This window comes from Nymphaea colorata, chromosome 1, assembly GCF_008831285.2.
Source record: "Nymphaea colorata isolate Beijing-Zhang1983 chromosome 1, ASM883128v2, whole genome shotgun sequence".
Classification (NCBI taxonomy): Eukaryota; Viridiplantae; Streptophyta; class Magnoliopsida; order Nymphaeales; family Nymphaeaceae; genus Nymphaea; species Nymphaea colorata.
Window position 1 is genome coordinate 41420323 of NC_045138.2, and position 25652 is coordinate 41445974.

The 25652-nt window shown below is 39.9% G+C and overlaps 2 protein-coding genes across 2 annotated transcripts; both read left to right on the forward strand.

Moving 5' to 3' along the window:
• Positions 1 to 552: 552 nt before the first annotated feature.
• On the forward strand, positions 553 to 2417 carry LOC116247320 (uncharacterized). The gene is made up of 2 exons (XM_031619443.2): positions 553 to 892; positions 1518 to 2417. The coding sequence occupies exons 1-2, from the start codon at positions 743 to 745 to the stop codon at positions 2142 to 2144; spliced, it is 777 nt and encodes a 258-aa protein (XP_031475303.1). The 5' UTR covers positions 553 to 742; the 3' UTR covers positions 2145 to 2417.
• A 15847-nt stretch (positions 2418 to 18264) lies between these two features.
• On the forward strand, positions 18265 to 20003 carry LOC116244725 (uncharacterized). The gene is made up of 2 exons (XM_031616622.2): positions 18265 to 18414; positions 19210 to 20003. Exons 1-2 carry the CDS (start codon positions 18265 to 18267, stop codon positions 19846 to 19848), a joined length of 789 nt encoding a protein of 262 aa, XP_031472482.1. The 3' UTR covers positions 19849 to 20003.
• Positions 20004 to 25652: the final 5649 nt, after the last annotated feature.

Consider the following 25652-nt stretch of genomic DNA (forward strand, 5'->3'; position numbering starts at 1 on the left):
AACACCCCATAAAATCTTACAGAATGAGGATTATGGACTGATAAATAAGTGTAAAAGTCACTACGTTTTGAAGGGAGGAGATGATCTTTGATTGTTTTTCAGCAAATTTCTCCTCTTCTCAAATCTCAAAGAAAGGTTCCTGTTTAGAAAAGTTGATATCACGGGTGACAAACGGGGAGGCGATGATTTTTGTGAAAAAAAAAAAACTCGGCGAGGGGCCTGCGACCTATCTTGTTCGTGACCTCTACATGTCTCCTTCATTTTCAAGTCACACCATCCGTGGAAAATACAGCCAAACAATAACGAATAGATTTTTTTTTTCCCGTCACCAAAGAAAAAACTTTGTTGAGCTATAAGCTATTGCAGATCCATCAACCGCGAACACGTGAATCAGATTTGGATCTGTATTTAAATATCAGATTTTTTGAAAATAAAAGATTGAGTTTTTTTTTTCATTTACATTCAAATCCGAATATGTGCAAGATCGAGCGAAGAATACATCCGATTGGTTGACAGGCTACATGAGTCCATGACCCCCCGAAGCATCGGAGGACCATCCTCGCCCCCCTTAGTCATGTACGTGTTACGCGCCATCTCCTCTGCTGGCCGCCCCCTATCCCCTCCTCTTTTCCTTTTCGTGGGCGCCGCCGCCAACCTTCCCAGGTAGAGGGAGAGAGGAAGAGAAAGAAAAAAAAAGAGAGGAAGAGAAAGAAAAAAAAAAAAAAGGAAGAGAAAGAGGGGAATGGCGGAACTGTTCATCAAGCAGGCGGCTTCGTATGCAGCGACCCGCCCTGGGTACCCGCCGGAGCTCTTCCGATTCATCGCTTCCAAGACCCCCCATCACGACCTAGCGTGGGACGTCGGGACCGGCAATGGTCAAGCCGCCGTGCCGGTAAGGAAGAAAAAAAGCTGCCTCTGGTTTTCGTTCTCGTTGCTTCCATTGGTTAGCGGTAGACGGTCTGCCTGGAGGTTACCGTCGGCCCCATGTGTGCTAATAGGCTCATATCCGGATGCCCTTGACCATTGTCATGGACGGGATGTGGACGGTGTGCCTTTTGCTTCCTACTTGCTCAAAGGCAAACGTAGGTCATGAATTCATGGGCTGCAAGAACTTGATGTTGCTACCGCTTTATGGGTTCATGGAAACTTCTGCAAGTCTTGAAAGAGTATGAGTGTTAACTAGTGCTTGTTGTATGAAAACACGAGTAACCTGATTGCAATTATTCGTTGATCAATAGCGTCAAATTGAATACACTCTGTTAAGCACACATCATGAAATTAAGATTGGACTTACGGCATGATGATGAACTACCCGAATGCTCTTAATTCGTAACAGGGTGTGTCAAATTTACTTGTAGTGGGTACATTAACGGTGCACTGCTCAGAAAATGACCTTATTCTCCACATCATGAGCACCTTGTCCTAAGAGGGGAACTTTTTTGGAGGAAGTTTTCCTTGAATTGCAACATCAGCTCTCTTAACAGTATTTTTTTTCTAACACTCCTTTCATCTTCAAGCTTGCTAGCTTCTACAAGGATGTAGTGGCCACAGACACCAGCCCTACTCAGTTGGCCCATGCACAGAGGCTTCCCAACATAAGGTATCAGCAAACCCCAGAATCAGTGACCCTAGATGAGCTCACGCGCTTGGTTGCACCCATGTGTAGTGTTGATCTTGTGACTGTGGCCCAAGCCATGCACTGGTTCGACCTCCCCACCTTCTACCAACAAGTCAAGCATGTCCTCAAGCGCCCTGGAGGTGTGCTTGCTGCCTGGTGCTATACTGAACCCTGTGTGAGTGACACTGTGGATGCTGTGTTCTGGCGCTTGTACAAGAATTCTGCACCTTACTGGGCTCCGGCACGCAAAATAGTTGACGACGAGTATCGGAGCATAGAATTCCCGTTCGAGGTAGTGGATGGGGAGGAGCACACTGGACCATTTACATTCAAGGCAACAAAACATATGGATTTAGAAACGTACCTGGCATACATACGGTCATGGTCTTCATACCAGACTGCGCATGAGCAAGGGATTGAGCTCCTGCCTGAAGAGGTGGTCAAGGATTTTGAGAGCGCATGGGGAGGCAATGAGGTGAAACCTGTCCAGTATCCTGTACATTTGCGCATTGGGAGGGTTATGTAGGTTGGAGTTGCTCTAGTTATTCTACCTTAGTTCCTGGGTAAGCTCTCCCTTGAACGCAGCAATGTAGAAAGGTGGGTTGGAAGTTCCCTGCTCTTCTACTGGGTCAGAGCACTGGAACTCTTGAAGAATGGCTTCAATATGGTTTTTATTAGCATGGATTCTGTCCGTCTGTAGCTGTTTAATTTTGATTGGTGTAACAGCATTTAGCTGTATATGTATAAAGACCTTCTTACCTTATTTAGTTGAAGGGAAGTGGTTGTTCGTATTTTATCAGCTTCTGTCTTCCCTGTTTCTATTTAGTTTTCCAGTCACTTGGAAATTGCAAGGATATATATGAGCTTTCTGCTGTCAACTGAAGATCTTTCTGCATTGCTTGTTGGTTTCATGAGCTACGTAAATTGTGGCATTTTAAGATCCTCTGGAACATCATGGCTGTTAATTGAAGATCGTGCTATAGTGCTTGTTGGTTCTTGCTCGTGCTTGATACCGAAGTGGCTCATAGCATAGAACCTACAGCAATTGCCCTCTTGTTGAATTAAAGATGAAATTGTTATTGTACATTGCGTGTTGTGGTATTGTTTCTGCAATTTTTTCTGCTGAAATATTTTGCGTGTTTTAGTGCGCTTTCTCGTTTTCTTCTCCCTAGACAGCAATTGATGGCAATAGCCTCGCAGATTTGAGATGTTAATTTATCAGGAACATTCTTCGGAACTACCAAAATTTTAAAGTAACCTTTTTGTGTCAAGATCATGTCAATACCTTGTTATTTTTCATTAAAGAACAAGTTGATTGCTAAAATTGTGATCGGTGTTCCTTGTTTATATAGGGATCATCCTGGTAGGACTTGACATAACTCAAGGAAATTTATATTCAGATTCAGGTTTATACTCGACTTTTGAGTAATGGCCCCTGACCTGGACTACAGTTTTGGGCCGATAATTGGATAAGTTCTTCTATTGATACACCTACTTATATGAGACAATCAAGGTGTATATATGTTATATTATCAATAGACTTGTGGATGCTAGAATGAACTATCTGCATTTCTGACACAAATGCAATTGCAGATTCATACTTTGTCTTCCCACTTCATCATCCCTAGTACCAGGCAATGTTCGGAGGGTGTTTGAACGCTGAACCGAGGGATTCAACACCTTTCCTGATTCCACGGTTTATAGAGATCACAGTCTGTAGTAGAGCCTGAATTTGATTTCAACACAGAAAACCATGCCTTGAAGCGAAGGGTATTGAAGATGCACGCAGTGGCATGAAATTCGTGCCTACAGCTGCTGCACCCACCTGATTAAGGGTTTGGGGTTAACAATTTCAGGTTGAAGGTGGCCAAGATAAGTTCATTATGCAGGTTTTGGATCTCAACCATTTCCAACATTGTGGTGCTTATAGGGGTACAAAGAATGGAATTGAATCATACTGCATTTATGCTAAGGGTCAGATTTGGATAGGTACATATGTAATCTGCAAAATATATATATATATATATATATATATATATATATATATATATATATATATATATATTACCTTGGATCTGAGCTTGTTGGACTTGCATCCCCTAAATTTCCTCTGTTTGAAAACCAATTTTAATCCTGGCAATGTTGAAATGGGTGGATCCATTATGGTTGAGTAAAGGTTGCTAAGTTACATGGTTCTGGGTATGATGCAGATACGGACACAGTAACTTTAGAAAATGTGAGTACGGAGCTATGTCTAGTTGAAGAAGGTCAGAAGTTCAACGCATGGGGTGCATCCCTTAGACGGCCAGTTTGGATGCACCTACTGCATCTACATCCGTTGTCAAAACCATAGCTAAAGGTTATGCTATTGCAATCATGAACAATATGTATATTAAGCTTGACCCATTTGATATAAATGATGTGTTAGAGTATGTTATTTGGCCTTAAAAACATGAACCCTTAACCTTTAACTGTTGACATGTGGTTCATTTTTGACAGATTGAAATACTCATGCTAGAATTACGTGATTTGAAACCAGGGAAAATAAAAATGCGTGTAAATCATATTCATAAGGTTAGATGAAGAAGAAAAATACATCGTTTATGAAAGGATGAACTTTTCTGTAAGTGGGTCATATCATGAACTTGTCTCCTTTTAAATGTGATCATGGCAAAAGAATTTGAAGAAGAATATGAATCTTTACCATCTCCTGGATATGAATTAAAGAAGCAAGTGTGAATGCAAAGCCCTCTAGTGGGCTCCATTTCATATTCAGCTCACTTTGCTCTGTTCTTATCTTGCTTGCAGCATTTCTCATGGATCCTGATCCTTGGCAAACTGAAGAACACCAATGGGGCCATATCTTTCATGAGAAAGATGATAGTGCTTTTGCCGACTTGTCGAAAAAAAACCAGGCCATGGCTAGGTAGTCAGCTTAGTGGTCCCAAGTTGAAGGGATATACCGACTTCGAAAGACTGTGTGCGCCTTTTGCGAAGGTGGAATCTGGTGCTTTTTTAGAAGTGCGCCACCGGAAGTGCGGCTAAGTTTCATTGCACGAGTGCATCTTTGAACATGCACATACAACAACAACAACGACAGCAACAACAACAACAACAACAACAACAAACAAGCAATGACAACAAAAAGGGCTGCATAATGATACCATTGCTTTCATTAGACCTCAGCTTTTTCATGCACAAAAGTGTCATTCAACTTTCTATTTCAGATTCACTTGAAAGGTGCTTTCTTTTTGAGATTATTTTGATTTTGTGTATAGGAAAATGAATTGCATAAAGAAACAAGTCAAAGCAACTAAAAACTAGTGATATGATTTCTCCTGTTTGCTTCAACATATGAACAAGAACAGATACTTAGATTCAAATGTACCTCTTCTTGTGCAAGCCAAAGTTGAGAATATTTTTGAAAGGTCTGGTCTATGACAAAACTATTCTTTTAAATGAAGGTACTGTGCTTGGATGGTGGCTTAGAATAAGCATCATGACAACATGACTGAATTTGTCCTAGTTAGTCTTCGAGACTAAGTGGCAGAAGGGAGGAGATGGGTGGAGATTTTTGAAATTAACGAAAAAAATGATCCAATTTCTTAGAAATAATTGAATGAGGAGCCGTATGACATGAAAATTTCACATACAGTTCTGTAAAGTAACAATAAGGGTGAACTTATCTGTCAAATTGTTCACTATCAACTCCGAAAAACCAAACGTTTTCACTATCACCCCCGAAAAACCAAATTCTATGTTACGTAAAGTCGGGCTTATGAAGGTTTAGCATGGGACTCTCACATTTGAGTAGGGGTGAGCAACAGGTTGGGCTGGGTCTGCCAAATAAAGATGCTGCAAGGACTTGATCGACCCAACTAGGTCTTAAGCCCGACTTGAACCCAACTCTTTTCCAAGAAGGCTGGGTTTAGACTCAGCTACTTGGGTCCAGAGACCCAGCTTTCACATGACCATGCCTGTTTGACCCCGTATCTGACACTTTTGACCCATAACCCATAGATCCAGTAAAATACACGACTTCACCTGTATAAGAACTCATTATCTCATATTCAAATTCATGATTAGAAACAACCCTTATATAATGCCATGCGCTTCGTCTACATGATAATGAATAAAATATTCTTCTACGTGAAAGAGTTAACAAAGAATATAAGGTTTTTACATTTTTCAAAAGTAACTAAGTTCAAGACCATGTTTGGCAGCAGTTAGCGAAAGTGCAATCCATTAAAAAATGTCATGCTTGGTTTCTCCTATTTTGGCCAAAATACAGAATCCCAAAATCATAAGTTTTCTTAAGATAAAATACTAAATCAAAAGAGAAACTCTCATCTGTGTAGGGAACGCCTGCTTTGAATCACTTTAACAGAGACTTGACGCACCTCCGTCCATTTCATTGGCCATCTCCTTCCCATCTATCAATTGACAATTCGCTGCCATTTAATGGCAGCCATACTCCACACACACACACATATATGTATATATTGAAAAGGTTCTTTGAGATAATTATAATAATTTAAAAGAGAAACTTTCATCTCCACGTAGAAGAAACGACCCTTTGAATCATTTTAGCTAGACTCTATGCACATCCATCCAAACATATACACCCTATCTCTTTTCCATCTATTGTCTGACAATTCATTGGCCATTCAGCGGCGGCCATTTTACATAAATATGCATATATATAGTGTTAGAAAATTTCATTGAACCGCCTAAGTTATGTACAAAGGAAACCACTAAAAGAAGGAAATCCAAATTAAAGTGTATTTTACCATATACGAGATGTGCGTAATGAAATACTTGGCATGGCTTTCTTAAAATGTAGCACATTCTAAAACTAAATTCCAGTCGGATCCATTACGCAAATCCGAATCCACTGCATCGATGTATCCATAATAAATGTGATAATTGGCTAAGTTGCACGACAAATGGCATGTGCCTTCAGCGACCCGCGTACACTTCAACAGATTGAGGAGAAGAGTGGGTTGCATTTCCAGCCACCCATTACAATATCCTGTTTTTGGTTTATCCGGCTTTCACTTATTCTTCATGCGTCGCAATCAAACATAGCTTTTGTAGGGGTGGACGCACCCACATGTCCCCAAATCCAGATAAACATGATAAGGTGGAGCTGTTCATTGTGCACCAAAATGAATGCCTTCACGGGAGTGAGTGAATGGCGACTCTAACTATCGAGAATCAGCCAGCTCCTAACATTAGATAACGATAATGTCCATCACCTTTTTTTCCTTGTTTTTCTCTCGACCATCATAATGGGTTAGCTGACCACATGTCTCATAGCTTAGATGACCAGAATCACCATTCAATGATTCGGATCTGGTTTGGTTCCTAGAAGGTGTTTCTTTGTTCGAGAATTATTTGTTTTTCCCATTTATTTAAAGGATGTTCGTATTTATGAGAGTATTGATACTGGACCCACTCAATTGGACCTGATAAACCGGATCATCCCCTAACTATCGAGAATCAGCCAGCTCCTAACATTAGATAATGATAATGTCCATCACCTTTTTTTCCTTGTTTTTCTCTCGACCATCATAATGGGTTAGCTGACCACATGTCTCATAGCTTAGATGACCAGAATCACCATTCAATGATTCGGATCTGGTTTGGTTCCTAGAAGGTGTTTCTTTGTTCGAGAATTATTTGTTTTTCCCATTTATTTAGAGGATGTTCCTATTTATGAGAGTATTGATACTGGACCCACTCAATTGGACCTGATAAACCGGATCATCCCCACCGCTTTACCGTACCACCACGGCTCTAAGAACGACCTAAAGGCCCACCGGTCAAGTGCTGACCACGTGGTCCTGCCCCATCCATGTGGCCACTTGTCAACACATCTTTAGATAGCAGTTGAAAGGGCTCAGGGGATGATGCAACAGTCAGGGCGAGAGCTGGTAGGCAGTCGTTTCCATTTCAAATTACTAGGACATCAATTCTCTACGCTGTACCATGCACAAGTTAAAGTGTGGCAGGGGTGGCACCTCGAAATCCAACCTTGCACCTTTTTAAAAATAAAGGGTTGGGTGGGGACTTGAGCTTCTATCGAGCGGAGGCAAACCTCGTTCACCCGAAAAGGTTAAAATGTGATCTGGTCCAAACTCAAACTCAAATCCAAGTTTATGTGAACTTGTCAGTAGATTCATTTTTCTCATAATTTGCTTGATGAAATTAGTCTTGGAAACAAAGAAGTAGATCAAACATTAGCGACGGATTTATGAATCGCAATAACGAGGCAGAGATCAATGCATTGGTCATTCATAAGTAGAGATGAATCTGAATGAAGTTTGAAAATTTTGAGAGCATTACACACACACACGCATAATTTCATTAAGGTGGAAATTTTTAACCATGATGGCTTAGTTTGAAACAACCGATAAAAATACTATGAAACAGAAAAACTAGCAATGTTTTATTGTACATTTAGCGACAGTTTTTACATATTTAACCGTCCGGCAACCAGATCTATCCTTTTATGCCAACTTAGGCAGCGACGCTTTTAATTTCTAAGAATCTTGATTTGACAGCTTCCAGTCTATTTTTTTGTTTGGCATCGAAGTCTATGAATATTTAATATTAACATTTTGCCCCATACTGCAATAAATCCGATTGTCTTTACAAGAAGATATTTGCAAGTCCGAATGGCGAGGAGAACGCAAGTGGGTTTTTTTTTCTTTGTGGTTTGAGATGTTATAATTTTTTGGAGAAGTAGGAATCAAGGTATTAGAAATCCAGAAGTTCTTTGATGCTTAATAAAATCAAACCATCTATTTTTTTACTTCTTATATTTTAAATAAGTTTTAACAAAAATGTTCACATGCTTAAAATTTTTTTCATAAAGTAAGACACGGGAATGTGGATTTTTTTTAAAATATATATAGACTGTTTTCCGATGTTACTGAAGTATGAAAGTATATCCAAAAAGAAATCATGTACCAACAATAAACTTATCCTTTTCTAAAACTCCATATGTTGACCTTAGATATACATTTTTATCTACCCGATTAATCTGATGGACTTAATCATGCCTTTTCTAATTTCTAGATCGTGTCCATCACATCCTGCCATAGCTAAAAATTTTAAAAATTGATTGTGAAACATAAACCGCATAATCTTCCATTTATGTAACAAGCATTTTTTTTTCCCACTTACTTTATAGGTGAGCTGACCAGATTGGTGGCTATATATTATCTCTAGAGCCGTGTGCAATTGCTCGACTTACTGAATTAAGTTCCCGTATGATGATCCCATAGTTGACTTTGGTTCCAGTGAGTGTCAGCCGCCCGACAAAGGGCCAAGATCTTCCTTCCTTTCTCTTTTATGCTTTGGGATATGGTGTCACGATTGCCATCATTTATGTTTCCAAACAATAGCAATATAGCATCGAGGAGAAGTGAACTGACATACTCACCAACCCGACCGGCTATGACCTTTACCATAAAGGATGACCTTTAGCATAAAAAGAAAATTATGGATGGAAATATGACATAATGTGTACTTTGTGAACATGTATTAGCCTGGGCATTAGGTTGAGCGGGGCCGACTAGGTAATTTTAAGCCAATAAGTACCTGAGCCGAGTATCGGGCATCGGGCCACGGCAAAGCTGTCCGAGGCCTGGCCCGTTTTGTGCGGATGACATGTGGGACGGACGGTGACGGCCTACAAGAGCTTTACGGCGATGGCGGACCAGGGGTAGAGGGAGGGGGGGCCGCCTATGCCATGGCCCACCCCAACTAATTGAAAAAAAAATTATATTACAAAAATTAAAAATTTTAAGTTGGGTAATGTATTTTTTATATTGGGATTTAGCTTGGTCTTATCCAAATAAGTTTGATGAACTATTTGGTCCGTCCTTAAAAAAAATCCTGGTTCTACCTGTGGCGGATCATAGTTACGACTTGTGGTCAAGGTTCTGGTATGGAGCAGGGCAACAATGGCGACGGAGAAGAAGGGCAGCAATCACGGCACGACAACAATGAAGGTGAGAGGAAGGGCAGCAAGCGTGGCGACGGCAACAATGAAGGTGAGGGCCGGCGGGCAGCCGGAGACGGTGCAGATGAGGTAGGTGGCAGGTGCGGCGACTGCGAGGCAGGGTGACAGGGCGTTGAAGGCGACAGCAACGGCGTGGGCAGGGCTGCAGGCGGCAGCAATGCCGATGGTGAGAGCGATGTCTGAAGCAGAACTTTTGAAAATCGAAAGTTCTAAATTTCAAAGCCCTAACCATACTTAAAAAAAAAAGGTTAAAAATTAAAAACTAAAACAGTGAAACTTAGGGTTCACTGGGCCCCCGATGGGCCTGCCTGGATACCCCGCCCGATTGATTACTGGCTTGGGCAGGGCCCAATTGTGCAAGCTCCGTTGGCTTGCTTTGGTACCAAGGCTAAGGCTATGGTAGGGCCAGGTATTGAGTGCCTAACTCAGTGACCAGGCTTAACATGCATCATACATACCTTTTATACATATTTAGACTTTTACAATCCACTATGCGAAGAAATACATATCTTTTCATTTTAGACTTCAACTCTAAAGTCTTGTAACTTGGCTCTAATAGTAACTACATTAAACCAACCCAAGACTTAGGCGGTGTGTTTGGCAGGGTTGATTCTAAGCAAGTATCCCATGACCGATTTCTAGTAATTAGGCGCAGATCAAAAGGTTACAAACCGTAGCAGCTAATATGGAATCAATAATCTCTTGAAAATGTTTCAAATTATTTGATAGCCTCAAGTCATTCTGTATAAAGTATTGAAGTGTGTTTGAATGTAAATATATTGGGCAATAATCTTTCACATTTAACTCTTTGGCATGCATTAGAATCCGGCCGTGCTGATGTTCTACCATTTCTGGATGCCTAATATTCTCTCTATTGGGATTTGAAATTAAGACTACCGTACGGTTCTTCATGAATATGGATGGCGCAGCTGGCTATCGCATAGGTCTCATCCTAACTTATAAGGGTGACCTTGAGGTCAAGAGGTTTCTTTCACCCCCCTTCACCTCACTCAAAACTTTAAGTTTTGTTGGGTTGGTGCAATGGCTTAAGGTGTGGGTTGGTGGCTGTCAATCTCTCTTTATTTCGAGTCTCAGAGACATCGACCTTTTGTCTTGTAAAACGGAGGTCCTTGATGTGCAAGTTAAATTACAAAGGTGGTGGAACACCGAAGCACCTTGTACCCTGGAGGCTGTTTGGTAATAGTAATACATTGTTGCTGTTTAATGAATTTGTCCTGTAAAATAGGATATATCCATAGAAGAGCATGTTATTAGAGTTTCATAAATCTATCACGTCTTTTGGACTAAATTCATAAAACAATAACAATGCATTACTATTACCATACAGCCCTTAAGAGAATAAAAAAGGGTTGGATGGACGTTTTCGCTCTCTGTTAAGTCTCTGCCCCTATTCTCCTGAATAGTTGGTATCAGGGATGGAGGCGTATGCCTCACAAAGTCCAATATAAAACTTTGAATTTACATGTTGGATTTTGATCGACCTGGGTTCAGTTATATGGGACGGCCCTATGAAACCTGAGTCACTACTCTAACGTAACTGAAAATTTGTTACCTATATATTTAGTACCTCCTAAAAAAAACTTTTGTGATTCCGCCCCTCACTTGATATGCTACTTGATTTGCGGTCGTCGGATTTTGTCCAATCTCACTCTTAAACAATATGCTCTCAAGAAATATACTTAATAATGTGCACTGCCTTCGGATATTCAGTTTCGTTTGGTTAGCCATTTAGAAAAGCCATGAGAACAAAAAGCGGGTTAAGTGGTTACCAACTTGGTTCCGATGCAAATCTGCGGGAAGAGAGGTCTCCCGACCATGGTTGTCAACTCAGTTGCTCACATCTTTTAAATTAGAAGGTTGTTTTTCACCTATTCATTTGCGAGTTATCAATCAGATGGCTCATGGTAGTACGCATCTAGTGTTCATATTTGTTGATGCTCATATCATTTTCCATTATTATTATCTAACATAATCTTCGCTTTTAAAGGAACAACAATTGAAAGTTAAAGGATGTCACAAGCTTGACACCAAGAGTAGTTTTGTTCACCTTACTTTCATTTGTCGTAGAATCATCTTCCTAAAAGACCATCATTTACATGTTTTCGTGCAAATAAACTCATGAATTTCAAAAATATAAGCTCCAAGTGGTACTGTAGTGTGACCGGCTCGGGTCAGTGGCCAATAGTTTGAGTGGCATGGGCGCTCGCATTAAGCATGCGTGCAGGTTCCAACCAGAGCACCATCACACTTATAGAACTTGACAGTGGGAAAAGTGGGGGAGCTTTGTCCCTCATGGTGGATGGTAGATGAAATATTCTTCCCGCTCACTCAAGTATTTCAACAATATAAAGGGAAGCCTCTTCAAAAACTGCAGCTGCAGTTTATGTGCTCTCTTAACAAAAAAAAGAAAAAAAGAAAAGCATATATGCATGTCAGATTACAATGATTTGAAGTTTGATCTTCATCGAGAGAGAAGTCCGTGTAAATCAATCAAGTGGGGTCCAAAATAATGGAAACAACTTGAAAGAATAAGATCTAAGGGAGATGAGCAGACATTAAAGACTGGATGCATGGAAGACAGTCCAGCTTGCACTTGAGCTAAGATTTGGGTGCCTTCTTATCTGATGGATCCCATCTTGGGTTAGGACAGGAACTTCACCCTTGTTTGCCACTTGTCATGCTGGAAAAACGCGTCGCAGAAGTAATGGCTTCAATAAATGGGCTATCTCTTTTTTGTATCTTCAAACTTGAGGAACCTTCCAAGAACCAGACCACTGAATAGGCCTAAAGGTAAAAACCCACGTCACCTTTAGTCACCATAGTTTCACCAAGGCAACATCAAGAGAAACTTATAACTCAAGAAGGAAGTGTGGCTCATGCATCAGCCATTATATGTTTGGACAATCTGTTCAAGTTGAAGGGTTATTGATTCATTAAAGATTTTGAAACTTTGTTTGGATTAAGTAGCAAATTCATGTTGGCAAAGAGAGGTTGCAAAAACAATTTAATCTTCTAAGGGACTGTTTGGCAAAATGAACAATATGTAACTGTTCCATGATATGGCTCAAAAGTTGGGGCACATTCATGAAACACCTTAGAAAGTGTTATATGGACTTTCCTCAATTTTATGAGCAGATTCACCGCCAAATGGGCCCTAAAGATCTGGAAAGAGTAGAAGGGTGCAAATAGGTTAGCTTGAAGGCAGACAAATTGTTATTTTGACTGCATCAGATCCACTCCAGACCTGATTTCCAATGCAATTAGCTTCTCTAGATCTCAACGGTTTGGATTTCCTGCATTGTAGGGTGTCAATCTCTGTTTGGTCTTCATTCAGTGTTCTGTCTTGAATTCCCAAGATCCAGATTGGGCCGTAATCCCATTAGACAGTAATAAAGAAAACCAAGGGTATCGCTGCAGATTAATCAAAACCATGGCTTTGTTTCATTAGGGGAAAGACAGCATTAGCTCATCAGCCAAAGGATTGAAACTATGATCATCACCAAACGCCAACCGAAGGTCTTCAATTACAGCATCCTCAAGCAGCAAAAAAGCAGAACATACACTGATCTCCTGTCATCAGCTACATTGGCAGGTCACTAATGGCAAAATCTGAGTCTCTAAAACTTTGTAGAAAGAAAAGGTCCATTAATAAAATTTAATTAGCATTAAAGGGGTTGATACAGTGAATGAGATAATCTGGCTTTGACTGTCAGAAAGCAATCTAAGTAAAAATTCATGAGCAACCTGATTCACATCATCCTCGTCTATGCAAGACCGATTAAGCAATTATGCACACTACCCACAATCTGTTTGAAATACATTTTCAAGAATAGCAAGTTACAGTTGTCTGTGTTCAGCAACAAGAAAATCACTCCTTCTATCAAACAAGTAAAAAAGAGGAAGTAAATCACTGATTCTATCAAACAGATAAAGCTCCCCATTAACCTGGACATCATTGACAGTCTAACTAGGAGTAAGAACTCAATGATTTCTCTGCTTTTCTTTTCATGTATTAAATGTCTGTCCATAAAATTGCCGGTGTTTATGAGAATGTGGGTGGGCAACAGACACAGAACTAGGCCCCTCCCCACCCTACAAATTGGCCAGCAGTACAATGGCTCCCAAGCATGCCGTACCACCATACTCCACGCACGAGCTCACTCATTGGGTAGGCCCAGAGGCCAAGTGCTGACCACGTGACCACGGCCCAGCCCATGGGCCGTGTTGACCTCCCCACGTGGTCACAGCCCTCACATGTTAATGAGTGGGCTCGAGTCAGATGCCAACCTAGGTTTGCCAGGCTACCCACTAGGTGGGTGTTCAATTTTTTTTGCTCGTCTCTTCTTTCTGCAACTTTTGATCTCAATATTTTAGTATTATCTTTGAGTGTGACGTTGTTTTTATATGTTGTCAATCATCTCCCGGCCACATGTTGCCTCACAAGAGCTCCCTTCATCTGGTAGCATGGAAGTCACCAACTTGGCAGAACATCACGAGCACGAGATCTGCAATTAATGTTCTTTATTGTGGGGCTGAAGCTCGGCATGCTTTTGGGGGAATAGAAAATTTCAGGGACTCTTCCCAATTGGAATATGTTAATCTGCGGCAGTTTGATCATTATGCAATCTTCTCCCTCTCTCTATTCTAAACTAAGAAAAAATCTTATATTGGTAGCAAATTGGGTTAAGTAATGAAAGATATAATGAGATTTGAAGGACAAAAAGGAGAAGATGAATGATTGAGAGGCTTCTCAAACGCCTCGTTTTGAGTGATTCCACATTCTAAAGTAAGGAAAAATCTTCTATTGGTAGCAAATTGGATTAATGAAAAGCATAAGGAGATTTGAAGGACAAGAGCGAGAAGATGAATGATCGAAAGGCTTCTAAACGACCTTCTTTTGAGATCTTGCGACATGTTCAACCTTCCGTTTTTCTCTACAATTGGACTAAAGGGTAGGTGAGTTTTCAGAAGTTTACAAGTGCAGCAGTAGATGTATGAGGATTTAGCTGTGCCAATTTGGGAATCGCTCAGTTCTCTTTAAGAAAAAAAAATTACTTATTTATCTTAGTGAAACTTCTTTCCGAGTCGGCGAATTCGAATCAAACTTATGGGGAATCGATTGAATTTATCAGTTACAGCCAATTCGATTCAACTTCTGAATTTCACTAAAACTGGCCCACACACCTGGCTACGTAAGTTAGTTTAAGAACTGCAATTTATTTAAGACTAAATTCCAACACCAGGAGCGTGCTTCTTCGGCTATGCCAAAGCAATGACGAATCTTTCCGCGTGGAAAGAGTGGGATGCCCAAGAGAGCAACAACTATAATAAGACACGGTAACTAAACATGCAGCTCCTTAGTCAACAGGTCTGACATCTCTTAAAAGCTCGAGAATCTCGTTCGCCATTAAGAAAATAAAAAAGACGGTTGATAAATTATGATTTGGGCAGTATCTTTGTCAAAGACCAGAGAGGAAATGACTAAAAATTTCGGGAAAGAATGGGGGGTCGTGTTTATCACAACTTAAATTAAAGAATCGAGACAACCGAAAGGGACCGAATTAGTGAACTAACAATTAGTTAAATACATGGGAAATCGGATTCGAATTGGATTATGTGCCTTCCAATTTAAAAAGAAACAATAACGGAACCATATTCTAACCATTGACATATACAATCTCAGAAAGAAGAAGCTTTTCTGCGGCAGAACAGCGAGACCGTGTCATAAACTGCACATGGTAGTCAGGCTAGAATTTCTTTACGTCTTTCACTCATCATTTTCATCATTATTGGTGATATCGCGTCCACCACCTCAACTTCATCATTGAATGAAGATTTTGTACTATTGACATTCTCCAACCTCACCCTCAGTTACCTCCCCACATATTCAACATGGCTGATAAGTTATTTTATTTTCATGGCTTGTCTGTATGTGATAAATTTCTCATGGAATGGAGCAGGCTAATGAGGTTGGCCAACAGCTTAGGAATTTAACAGGAAGAGAACAAAGAGAATTTAATGGAATATGGGGAGAGCCAGCGATATCTTTGGTAGCCTATATAGCCTAGGGATCTCAACTTCGAATACCACCAAAAGAACCGTCTTCAGTTTGACAGTTCTAAAACAAAAGGAGGGGAATTGGGAGCTCCAGCAACCCGACTTTTGTCTTTGATCATTTTTATGAAGCACAGACAGTGAGAAAGAGAGCGAGCGAGCGAGCGAGCGAGAGAGAGAGAGAGAGAGAGAGAGTTGTTTGTCTGTGCATGCAGAAAATTTTACCATGTTATTGAATTTTGTGGATTGCTTCAAGAAAAGACTGAACAGAACAGAAGAGAGAAGTATAAGACAAAGATTGAAGGCAAAAGAGGTTTTTCTGTTGGTCAGCCTTGTCCAAGGTTGCAGATATTTAATTTATTACTGTGCCAGCGATCGCTTCTTTCATGGTCTAAAACTCTGAACTGAAAGTTTCATAAGCCCTCTCTTTCTTGAAAACTTAAGTTTCTCAAACCCCGTCAACTTTTACTGTAGACGCCCCATGAGTTTGGCCTGCAAGTGGCCATGTTGAAGCCTAAATTCAGGACATGCCACCTGCTGGTCAGGGCCTTTCTGGCTGTCTAATCTCGCCGGTTCACACAGAGACCTAACGGAACATTAACGGAACATGTACATTCATTGATTTTATTATTAGTTACAGGAAAGATCTAAATAGACATGTACTTCATATAGTTAAAATGACAAAAGCTGATAATTAAAACTAAAGAAATTCATGCCCTCTTGTCATTCTTTAAGTAGGCTTGCCAACTAAGTTCAAGTTGTATGCGCCTCTTTATGCGGTAAAATAATTATAGGATTATGCAGAAGAAATGCTTAACTGGAAATGGGAGGCAGTAAACGAACTGTACCATTCTAGACGCTTGGCACTCTGAAAAAGTAGGAATAGACAACAGAAATCCTCTGAAAAGAGCTATATGGGCTGGTTCATTATCTTTCTATTTGACTGTCATTTGTTTGCTCTGTAATGAACCTTGAGCTTTGAAGCTCGGCAAACTAATTCACGACGGTGGCACCATTAGCATCTTTCTTGGGAGAAGTGGATGCAGTTTAATAAGCTAAAACTAACTGTATTTTGAATTTGTCACTAGTATTAACAGAATCTTGGAGTTTGCACTGCAATTAATGGCTGCCCTAGCATGGGCACCACAAAACGAGGGGAAGAAATAAAATATAAGCAAGAAATTACTGGAGATTCAATCTCAATTATTGCGTGCCCTGGCATGAGTCCATGAGCACCACATATTAGGGTCAAAAAGGAAAAAGACTAGACTCAAGGGAGCATGTTGGTTGATTTGTGACAACTCTTTTGTGTTGACATAAGTCATCCCCTCTAAATGGTATGTTCTCGGTTACATACTTTTCACGCTTAGATGTCTTATATGCAGATGTTGATTCAGGTACATGCAAGTAATCATGTGTATACTTAGTGTCTCATGCATGGTAGATCTTGTTTGAGCCACAGATTCATTCATATCTCTCTGCTTCAATCTAGAATGAGAGTGCAGAGATTATGAGATCAATGGCAGGTTACATTTATGGTTTACTGAGATGGAAGGTCTTGGCAACTTCATACTGACACCGTATCCATCCTTTATGCTGACGTTGAAAGGGCAGATTTCTGACCCTTCTTTAAGACTGTATGAACTGTCTGATTTTGACAGAAGCTGAGAAGCCCCATATTGACTCACGCAGAAGCCAGAACTCCATCAGGTTCATCTTTAAAACAGTGGGAGGCTCGAAAGAAACCTTGCATGCAGTGGATTCATGGAGGGCCCCGCCCAAAAACTGCTCTGATAAGAGCTACTTCTGCAAATGGACTGTCACGTGGAAGGTGGAAAGCCAGGTCAGAAGAAATGACAAGTTCTGTGGGCTCCGCGTCAGTTATCACCGTTCATCTCCACAATGGAACTATCTTCCACCCTTCACCCTGATTTTCTTTTCTCTTTTGAACCTTTTCTTTATCTTCTGCTCAGAAGCTTTTCTCTCAGTTAAAAAGCCCTCCTGAGGAGACGTCATCCGTGATACAAATCACCACTCTGGTGCTTTTATCTGATGTCCAAAGTGCAGGTACCTGCAATGGACCACTGCCACCATATTAATTTCAAAATGACAAACTAAAAAACAAAAAATTCAAAATTACAACTACCAACTAATTAAGTTGAAATATAAAAAGCATAGATAATCCTTATAATGAACACGAGAATCTAGTGAAGTGGCTTACCTTGGTACATGAGAAACCCCACAAAAAAAAAATCAGTCCCAACGGTTTAGCATAAAGTGGGGAGCACACTATTTTCCGGCCAAGCTATCAAAATTGCCCACAACTTTCTACTTTTTCTCTTTCTCAATGATAGGTTGTCAGTTTTTTCATGGGCACCAAGATAATTTTTAGTCGCCAGTTCTCGTCCAAGGCTTTGGAACAGTGCGTGTGCCACGTTGGCATACATATATATATATATATATATATATATATATATATATATATATATAGGGACATATATATATATATATATATATGGACAGAGGTAGGAAGTGAAAGATGGCGAAGTTGTTCATCAAACAAGCTGGTCTCTATGCAGAGGCTCGGCCGAGCTACCCTCCAGAACTGTTTCTGTTCATTGCCTCAAATACACCAAACCATGGCCTGGCCTGGGATGTGGGAACGGGGAATGGTCAGGCTGCAGTATCAGTAAGCACCTTCATCTTTATCTCTGTATTTTTTAGTTGTTTATTCATGGCCGTCTGCAGATCGCAATGGTGGAATCAGTTCTTATGAACGATGAGCCATGGAGATCTGATGGGGGTACTTTTGTCCTCTGTGTTCCTTGTTATCTCGATAAAATTGCCGAACAGAGATCCAACCTTTACTGAACATGTTAACCATTTACAAGGAGCTCTGTTCTGTTCTGTATTTCTGAAAACAAGATTGAGAAGCCATGCTGGTCTTCTCAACGCATTTCCATCTCTTCTGTCACACAAGGCAAAAGGATTCCCTTCTTGAACATGGACTTCTTCCATGCGAACGGGCCATTTTGGCACTGCTTCCGCAGCAGTTGTTCATCTGTTATGTGGAAGAGAAACTTGGCTCCATACATGTTTGGGGTTCACCGTAACCCGTTTGACGGGAACACCAAGTTGTAAATTTGTGCGACATCCACACTTTGATGCTGTAACTTGTACCCAGCTTTAAACCTTCCTTTCCTGGTAGTAGTAAGAAATGAAGAAGAATACCACGGGAAAACTTTGGTGGCATCTATATTCATTACATAGATGGCTGCCTTCCACTCCATGCCAAAGTGGATAATGTACGCATTCCACATGATGTGAGGCAGTATTTAGCAGCATCATGTGATTTGGATATGAAAGTCTGCAAGTTCAGCTCGTACCAAAGAGCCCAGCACATTAGCCTTTACATTCATTGTCTGTTTATTCGCTCTCTCTCTCTCTCTCTAACTTGGTCCCTCCTTGGTGTTCTGTTTTGAAGCTTGCAGGGATATACAGGAATGTGGTGGCAACAGACACTAGCCCCACTCAGTTGGCTTTGGCACACAGGTTGCCCAACATAAGGTATCAGCTCACTCCGCCCTCAATGAGCCTAGATGAGCTCACCCAGTTGGTGGCCCCTCAGTCAAGTGTTGACCTGGTGACTGCAGCCCAGGCCATACACTGGTTCGACCTACCAACCTTCTACAAGCAAGTGAAACACGTCCTTAGAAGACCTGGTGGAGTACTGGCCGTCTGGTGCTACACCAAATCTTATGTTGATGATGCTGTCGATGCCGTTTTCCACCGCGTTTTTGAGAGGTCCATACATTTCTCGCCGCCGGAGTGCAAGCTCATCAGTGATCACTACATAAATCTGGATTTTCCGTTCGACCCCATCGACGGCGAGGAGCACACCGGCCCGTTTACATTCGAGTCCGTAGTCCTCATGGATTTAGACATGTATTTGACGTATATAAGATCATGGTCCGTCTACCAAAATGCGTACCAGAAAGGGGTCGATCTCTTGAATAAGCAGGTTGTGAGGGATTTTGAGAATGCATGGGGAGTGAATGAGATCAAACCGGTTAGGTTTCCTCTTCACCTGCGGATTGGTAGAGTTGGGGGCAAGAACTTCTAAGAATCTAGGATCTGTGCTTCAAATTAACAAATTTTCCTTTCTTTTTTCTTTATCTTTACTTGTATTTAAGCTAAGCTCATAGTTGGTAATCAAATTTCGGTGTAATAGTTCCAGATCTCTGTTCAATTACAATGTGAAAAAGCTCTACTGTACTCTGCCATTTCAAGAGCTCACTTCTTTTTGGTTGTATACGGGATCACCACGTGTCACAGCAGAACCAAGTAAACGTTGGAATTTGATCTTTCATTTTCAAATTTATGAGATGGGTGCGAACTTTTGTGGAGATGCATGTATTGCCCAACAGGAAAATCGATGAGCATTTTGCTTTGTACAAGCGCATTCCAATGAGAACTTCATGAGCCGACTGCTTGTGAGCTTTCTGTCACATTGACAGTTACAGCCAGTAATAGACTTAATTCAAGACTCGATTGATGTGCGGTAGCCATATCATATCAAGTGCAATGTTTCATATCTTTCTTGGATCTGCATTTCTCCATCACCATGAAATTGAAGTTGATGTCTGTAGTAAAACTCATAATCTCGTAAATAGGCTAAAACAAACAGCGGGGATGGGCATAGGTCTCCTTCAACTTGTAGGCTTTAAGCCAATCCCGTAGTAAGGTGCCCAAAAGCCATCTTTAAGGGGTTTCTAGTGCATTGGGTGTTGAAGGTAGTCCACCTTTCAATCCTAAAGTAGTCACTGTCTCCCTAATAGGTTTCAGAACAAGAACTCTAAGAGCAGTGGGAGGTGGAAGCAATCACACTTAGAAAAAAGAAAAGAAAATAAGAGCTCAAAAATCAGTTTGGTTTCCACATTATAGTTGAAAACCAAAGAATACAGTAAAAACATGATTTTGGTCTTCATTTTGCGGATGAAAAACATTTACATATTTGGCTTTTCACAGAAAATTAGTGTAATGCGAATTGTTGTATTGGAAGCTGGCAGGCATGTTTACTTAGTCTCATTTAGATGTGGGTAAGTTTGGTATTGGGCTTGAGGTTCTTGGGTTTTTGGGCTGTATAGATCCAATATGGGACCAGTTAATTATATTTGTTTGGACCGACCATAAACTTGGCTTTTCTTCTATTTACTCATAGTGAATTTATGACATTGGTAGTTTTATTTTGCAGTAGGAAGTTTTTCTTTGTTCAAAAGAAAAGTTCTGTACTTTTATTTTCAATGACATTTTTTTATTAAGTCTGAATCACTACCACTTGTTTCTTTTTTCTTAGTGCCGTCCATTATTCCTTTTGACTGTCACCTCCATTCTCATACCACTAACATGCTTCCTGTTTTTATCTACTTTCAGGGACCATACCCGTAGCAGCCTGTTAACATCTAAAGCTCAAAGCACCGAAGGAAGTACTTTTGTAAAGTTAGAAAATATGAAAGCTTTTCTAAACAAGTTCTCAGATGGTACACATGTTGAATACATTTGCATTATTTTGAAATATTATGACAGGGACATTTCCAGACTTTTGAATGGTTTAACCTGAAAAACGTAAGAGCTTTCATGAATATCTTTTTTCTTTTAAAAAAATATTTACTTATGGGAAATGGTCATCGGTATAAAATATTTAAAGACATACGTACCTTGCTACTCAGATTGCACTATACTCCTTGAAGCTTATAGCAAACGCCTTAGATATTCATATTAATGGCAACCATGAATTAGATTCACATGATTATGCGAAATACGGATCCAGTTTATGGGACTAAGGAAATTTTCCTCATGCATGCACGCAATTATCGAAGAATATATCGTTTTTACTTAACTGGTAAGGCCCTTGAAGTTCAACATTTTATAAGATGCATTTTATTGAAGCTTCCTTTATAAAAATATAGCAGAAAAAAAAAGGTTCGCTAAACATGGTGCTGACAAAAATTTACAAGGAGGGTTTTGCACGGAATGCTTTCAACTTCAACTTAAAAAATAGAATAGTAAAAAATACATAAAAACGAAATCTAAAATGTAATTGCCCTAAAATTTGTGCAATTGCACCTACTCCTCGTTATCTGCGTTTTTGCAGCTGCAGTTGTTACGTGGATCTCAAAAATGTCAGGTTCACAATTCAAAACTGATTCATGCAAGATAGTATTCAATATAATGTCAAATCAAATAGGGTCAACTCTCTCTCTACATTCATTGTATATTAAATTGGGTAGGTATATAGGGTTTAGTGGTTCCTTGACCGCTGCATGTAACTTCTTTCTAAGGTTGTGTTTTGACACATAAAAAATTTGAACCCAACCCCACGACTGTACTAATGATAGTTTGTTGAATTGTGAAGGGTTCGACAATTTAGAAAGACTCTTTCTCTTGTAACAGGTAAAAAAGTGGACATTTTAAATCAATTCTTTAGTAAGGTTGGGCATAGAACCGGCGAACCTAACCAAAGTCAAGCTTGTGCTTGTAGCTCGAGCCCGTACCTAACCAATAAAATGCGGGCTTGGTTTTGGCTCAGTTTGGTCCGGTTTTAATATATATATATATATATATAGTTGCGCCAAGTAGGACCGGCAAGATTCTACCTACCCTTGATGTTGTCAGGCTGATCTGAGGTCAACTTTTATCGTTCAAGCCAGGCACCAAAAGCCTGTCAAGTGTTTGGACCGATGGCCACTAGATGTCATGGATCTAGTTTGAATTGGAGTTTAACATTTTATCAGATGTTCATATATTTTGATATGAATTTCGATTCCAGTACAAACAAAAATAAGTTTGTTGTATTGGGATTTGATTTTTACATAGCAGTTCAAATTCGATCGAACGCCAACTTTTAACTTCCATTGGAATGTGAATCTGATTTTCAAAATCACAATTGGGTCTAAATTGAACCATGATATGTTAAAAGCTGACTTTCAAAATATACATATTGGGCATATAATACTTAGAACTGAATCCAAATCCCAATCTGATCAAACAGTTATTCAAACCCAAATGGAATCGGACGTTATTTCTTGAATCTGATTTCATTTAATTAGTTCGGTCAGACATGCGATGTAAATGTAAATTTAATCCATTGACATACCTATTTGGAGCTTTCTTTTTCCTCAATGAGCAAGCCATTAAGAATTATATATATATATATATTATAAAAGGACACCCTCTTTTGTTTTTAAATGGTGAGTGGTTCATTTCACCACCCCATTGGCTCCTCTTATGATCGTTTTTCTAGGTTTTTACAAATTCATGATTCAGAACCTTTTACCGTTCAGAGATAGACCACTCCAAAACTTGAACCTGAGTTCTTAAAGGAGCCGAACCACCTTTCCACCCAATACATTACCACCCTTCGGGTAAAGGACACCCTCTTTCTGTCAGGCGCACATTAGAGATCGATCCGCTCACCTTAGGGAGTCGACATGTGAACCCTGCCGAACTAGAGCCACATCACAATAAATATTGTTTCTCTTTACATCAGAGTTCATCACTCTCTGCATGGATGGAAATAGATAGAAAATGTTTGATCTTATTGAATCTATACCCTTGAGCCTTACAAGAATTTGTGCCGGTTTATGATGAGGCTAAATTGTATCTACTCGATTTATATACGATCAGAGCAGGTGATTGGTATACAGATCAAAGGCTGAATTTAGATGAAGTGTCGTCTAGTCGTAAGATTGAAAATGAATATACTTGATTGTATATAGAAATGAGCTATTGTTTGTTTCAAGAAATTTTGCCGCTCGCTTTCCAAGCTGCGATGGGTGCCATGGTTGATGAGAAACAAAATTTCTTCATGACCAAATCAATAGGGATCATCTGGTATGGTTCAGTGATCAATAGTGATGATCAGAGATATTCAATGGAGTCTCTGAGAGGAGTTCCAAGAGCAATTAGGGAGGCATCTACATGTCTAAGCCCGTGGAATAGACTTGCAGCAAGATGGATGAAGGTCAGTGCACATGGGTAAGTTCCAAATGCAAACGGAGTGATTGAAATCAAGAAAAGGTCCATCTGGGTGTGATATTGAAGTTAATTCCTCGTAAGGAAGCTCCATGGTTAATTATCAAAAAATGCTCATCTGTGGATTTTGGTGCAAGCAATTAACGGATGACGAAGGAATAACTACTACATTTGAGGTTCCAGGAGAGATTGAACAAGTGATAACTGGTTTCAACCTTTTCTGAATTAGATCAGTAATGAGTGGTTACAGGGGGGGCCTCGAAGATATATATGTGTAAGAATTGGTGGAGCAGGACGTTTTTCTTGCAGCAAATGCACGTAGAGCTCTCTGTTTTTATTAAACACAATTAGCTTTTTAGTTTTTAGAGCAAATGAAGGTGGCGAAACAGGGGAAGGTTTATATAAATGGTACCGCAAATTCATCTTTTTTGTTGTCAAATTTTACAAAAAACATGGCCATCATTAGGTGGCACAACAAAAACACACTCTGGCGATGATCAGGATTGTTTTGATCCACGACGAGTTAGCTATAGTTTTGGTTGATATGGTTCATGTGGAAGCTTCAGAATTGCTCATATGACTAGTTTATACAATTACTAGAAATGATTTGTTGGAAACGATTGGTAGATGCTATGACTGGAAAAGATTCGACAGATCTGTTAAATAGGCGCCCATCTGCTAACATTTTGTTGGTTATTTCAATTGAACTTTACTCTTAGATTTTGCTTTTGGCCTTGCTGATTGTTATCCCCTCCGAATTGCTTTGCTTTTTCCGACGGTGCTTTTAAGTTGCCTTACAATGCAAAGACGATGCTGTTAACAACATCAATTCTTCGAACACTTCCATCTTCAGATACTCGTTATTGCCAATTTATTATCTGGTTTCTCTCATACTCGTTATTGCCAATTCATTATCTGGTTTCTCTCCCCTGTTTTCAGATATTTTTTTCTGTTTGATTGATTGATACCCTCCATAATGTATGCCATCGATCAGTGAATCTACAGTAGTGAATATATTGACCTTATTCTAGATGAGGAATAACACAATATATAACCTTTTATTTCATCAATCATTGCCACTAACCAAGCAGGAGTTTTGCTTTTTAATAACTTCAATTGACCAACTACTTCTGCAAATCAACTTATTCAGTAGACGTGGCTATCTGTTGGTCCTTGAGTTTCATGGTCTTGTCACTGACACGTCTTTGACGATAGTTATTCGAGACTCCAGAGTCGATTATTTCTCGTCCTTCTCTGCATCTTTTATAGATGACACCACAGTACAATTCCAACCAGATCTAGCAGAGCTGTTTAAGAATTTACAGTTAAATTATATCTATTAGTGTTTAGTTTGAGAACTGGACTTTTGGATGTATATAACCGAATCACATGCCTGCATATAAAAACTATATTCATACAACAGCCGAGATGAAGGCTTTTCAATGTTCATTTCGCTTAAATTTTTTTTAAATTCAAGGAGCAATCATGTTATGATTCTTACTTATCCATTTCTTGGATTCTCTAAGCACGTGAATGTGTCATGAACATTCTGCAAGTTAACGTTTTTTAAGCACATGCAGGCGTCATGAACATTCTGCAAGTTACTGTTTGTAGATCTAAAACCACTGAGTTAGGGTGAACCGGATACACCCTCAGGTTAGGATTTGTTTCTGATGGCGGTTCTGTGTCTATTCAATTCATGTTCTGCTTGTTCAACGTTTCTCATTTAGTATTCATTCTTGAAGGCTGTGTGGAGGTCTAGCTCAAGTAAGACAGAGAAGGATATTATGGAATCTTCAAGCAGGGAACTTAACAAATGTCCTTTTGTTTAAGGGCTGGAAACATATTAGGCAACTTCAACCTACCGTTCCAAAGCTGGTGAAGAGTGACACT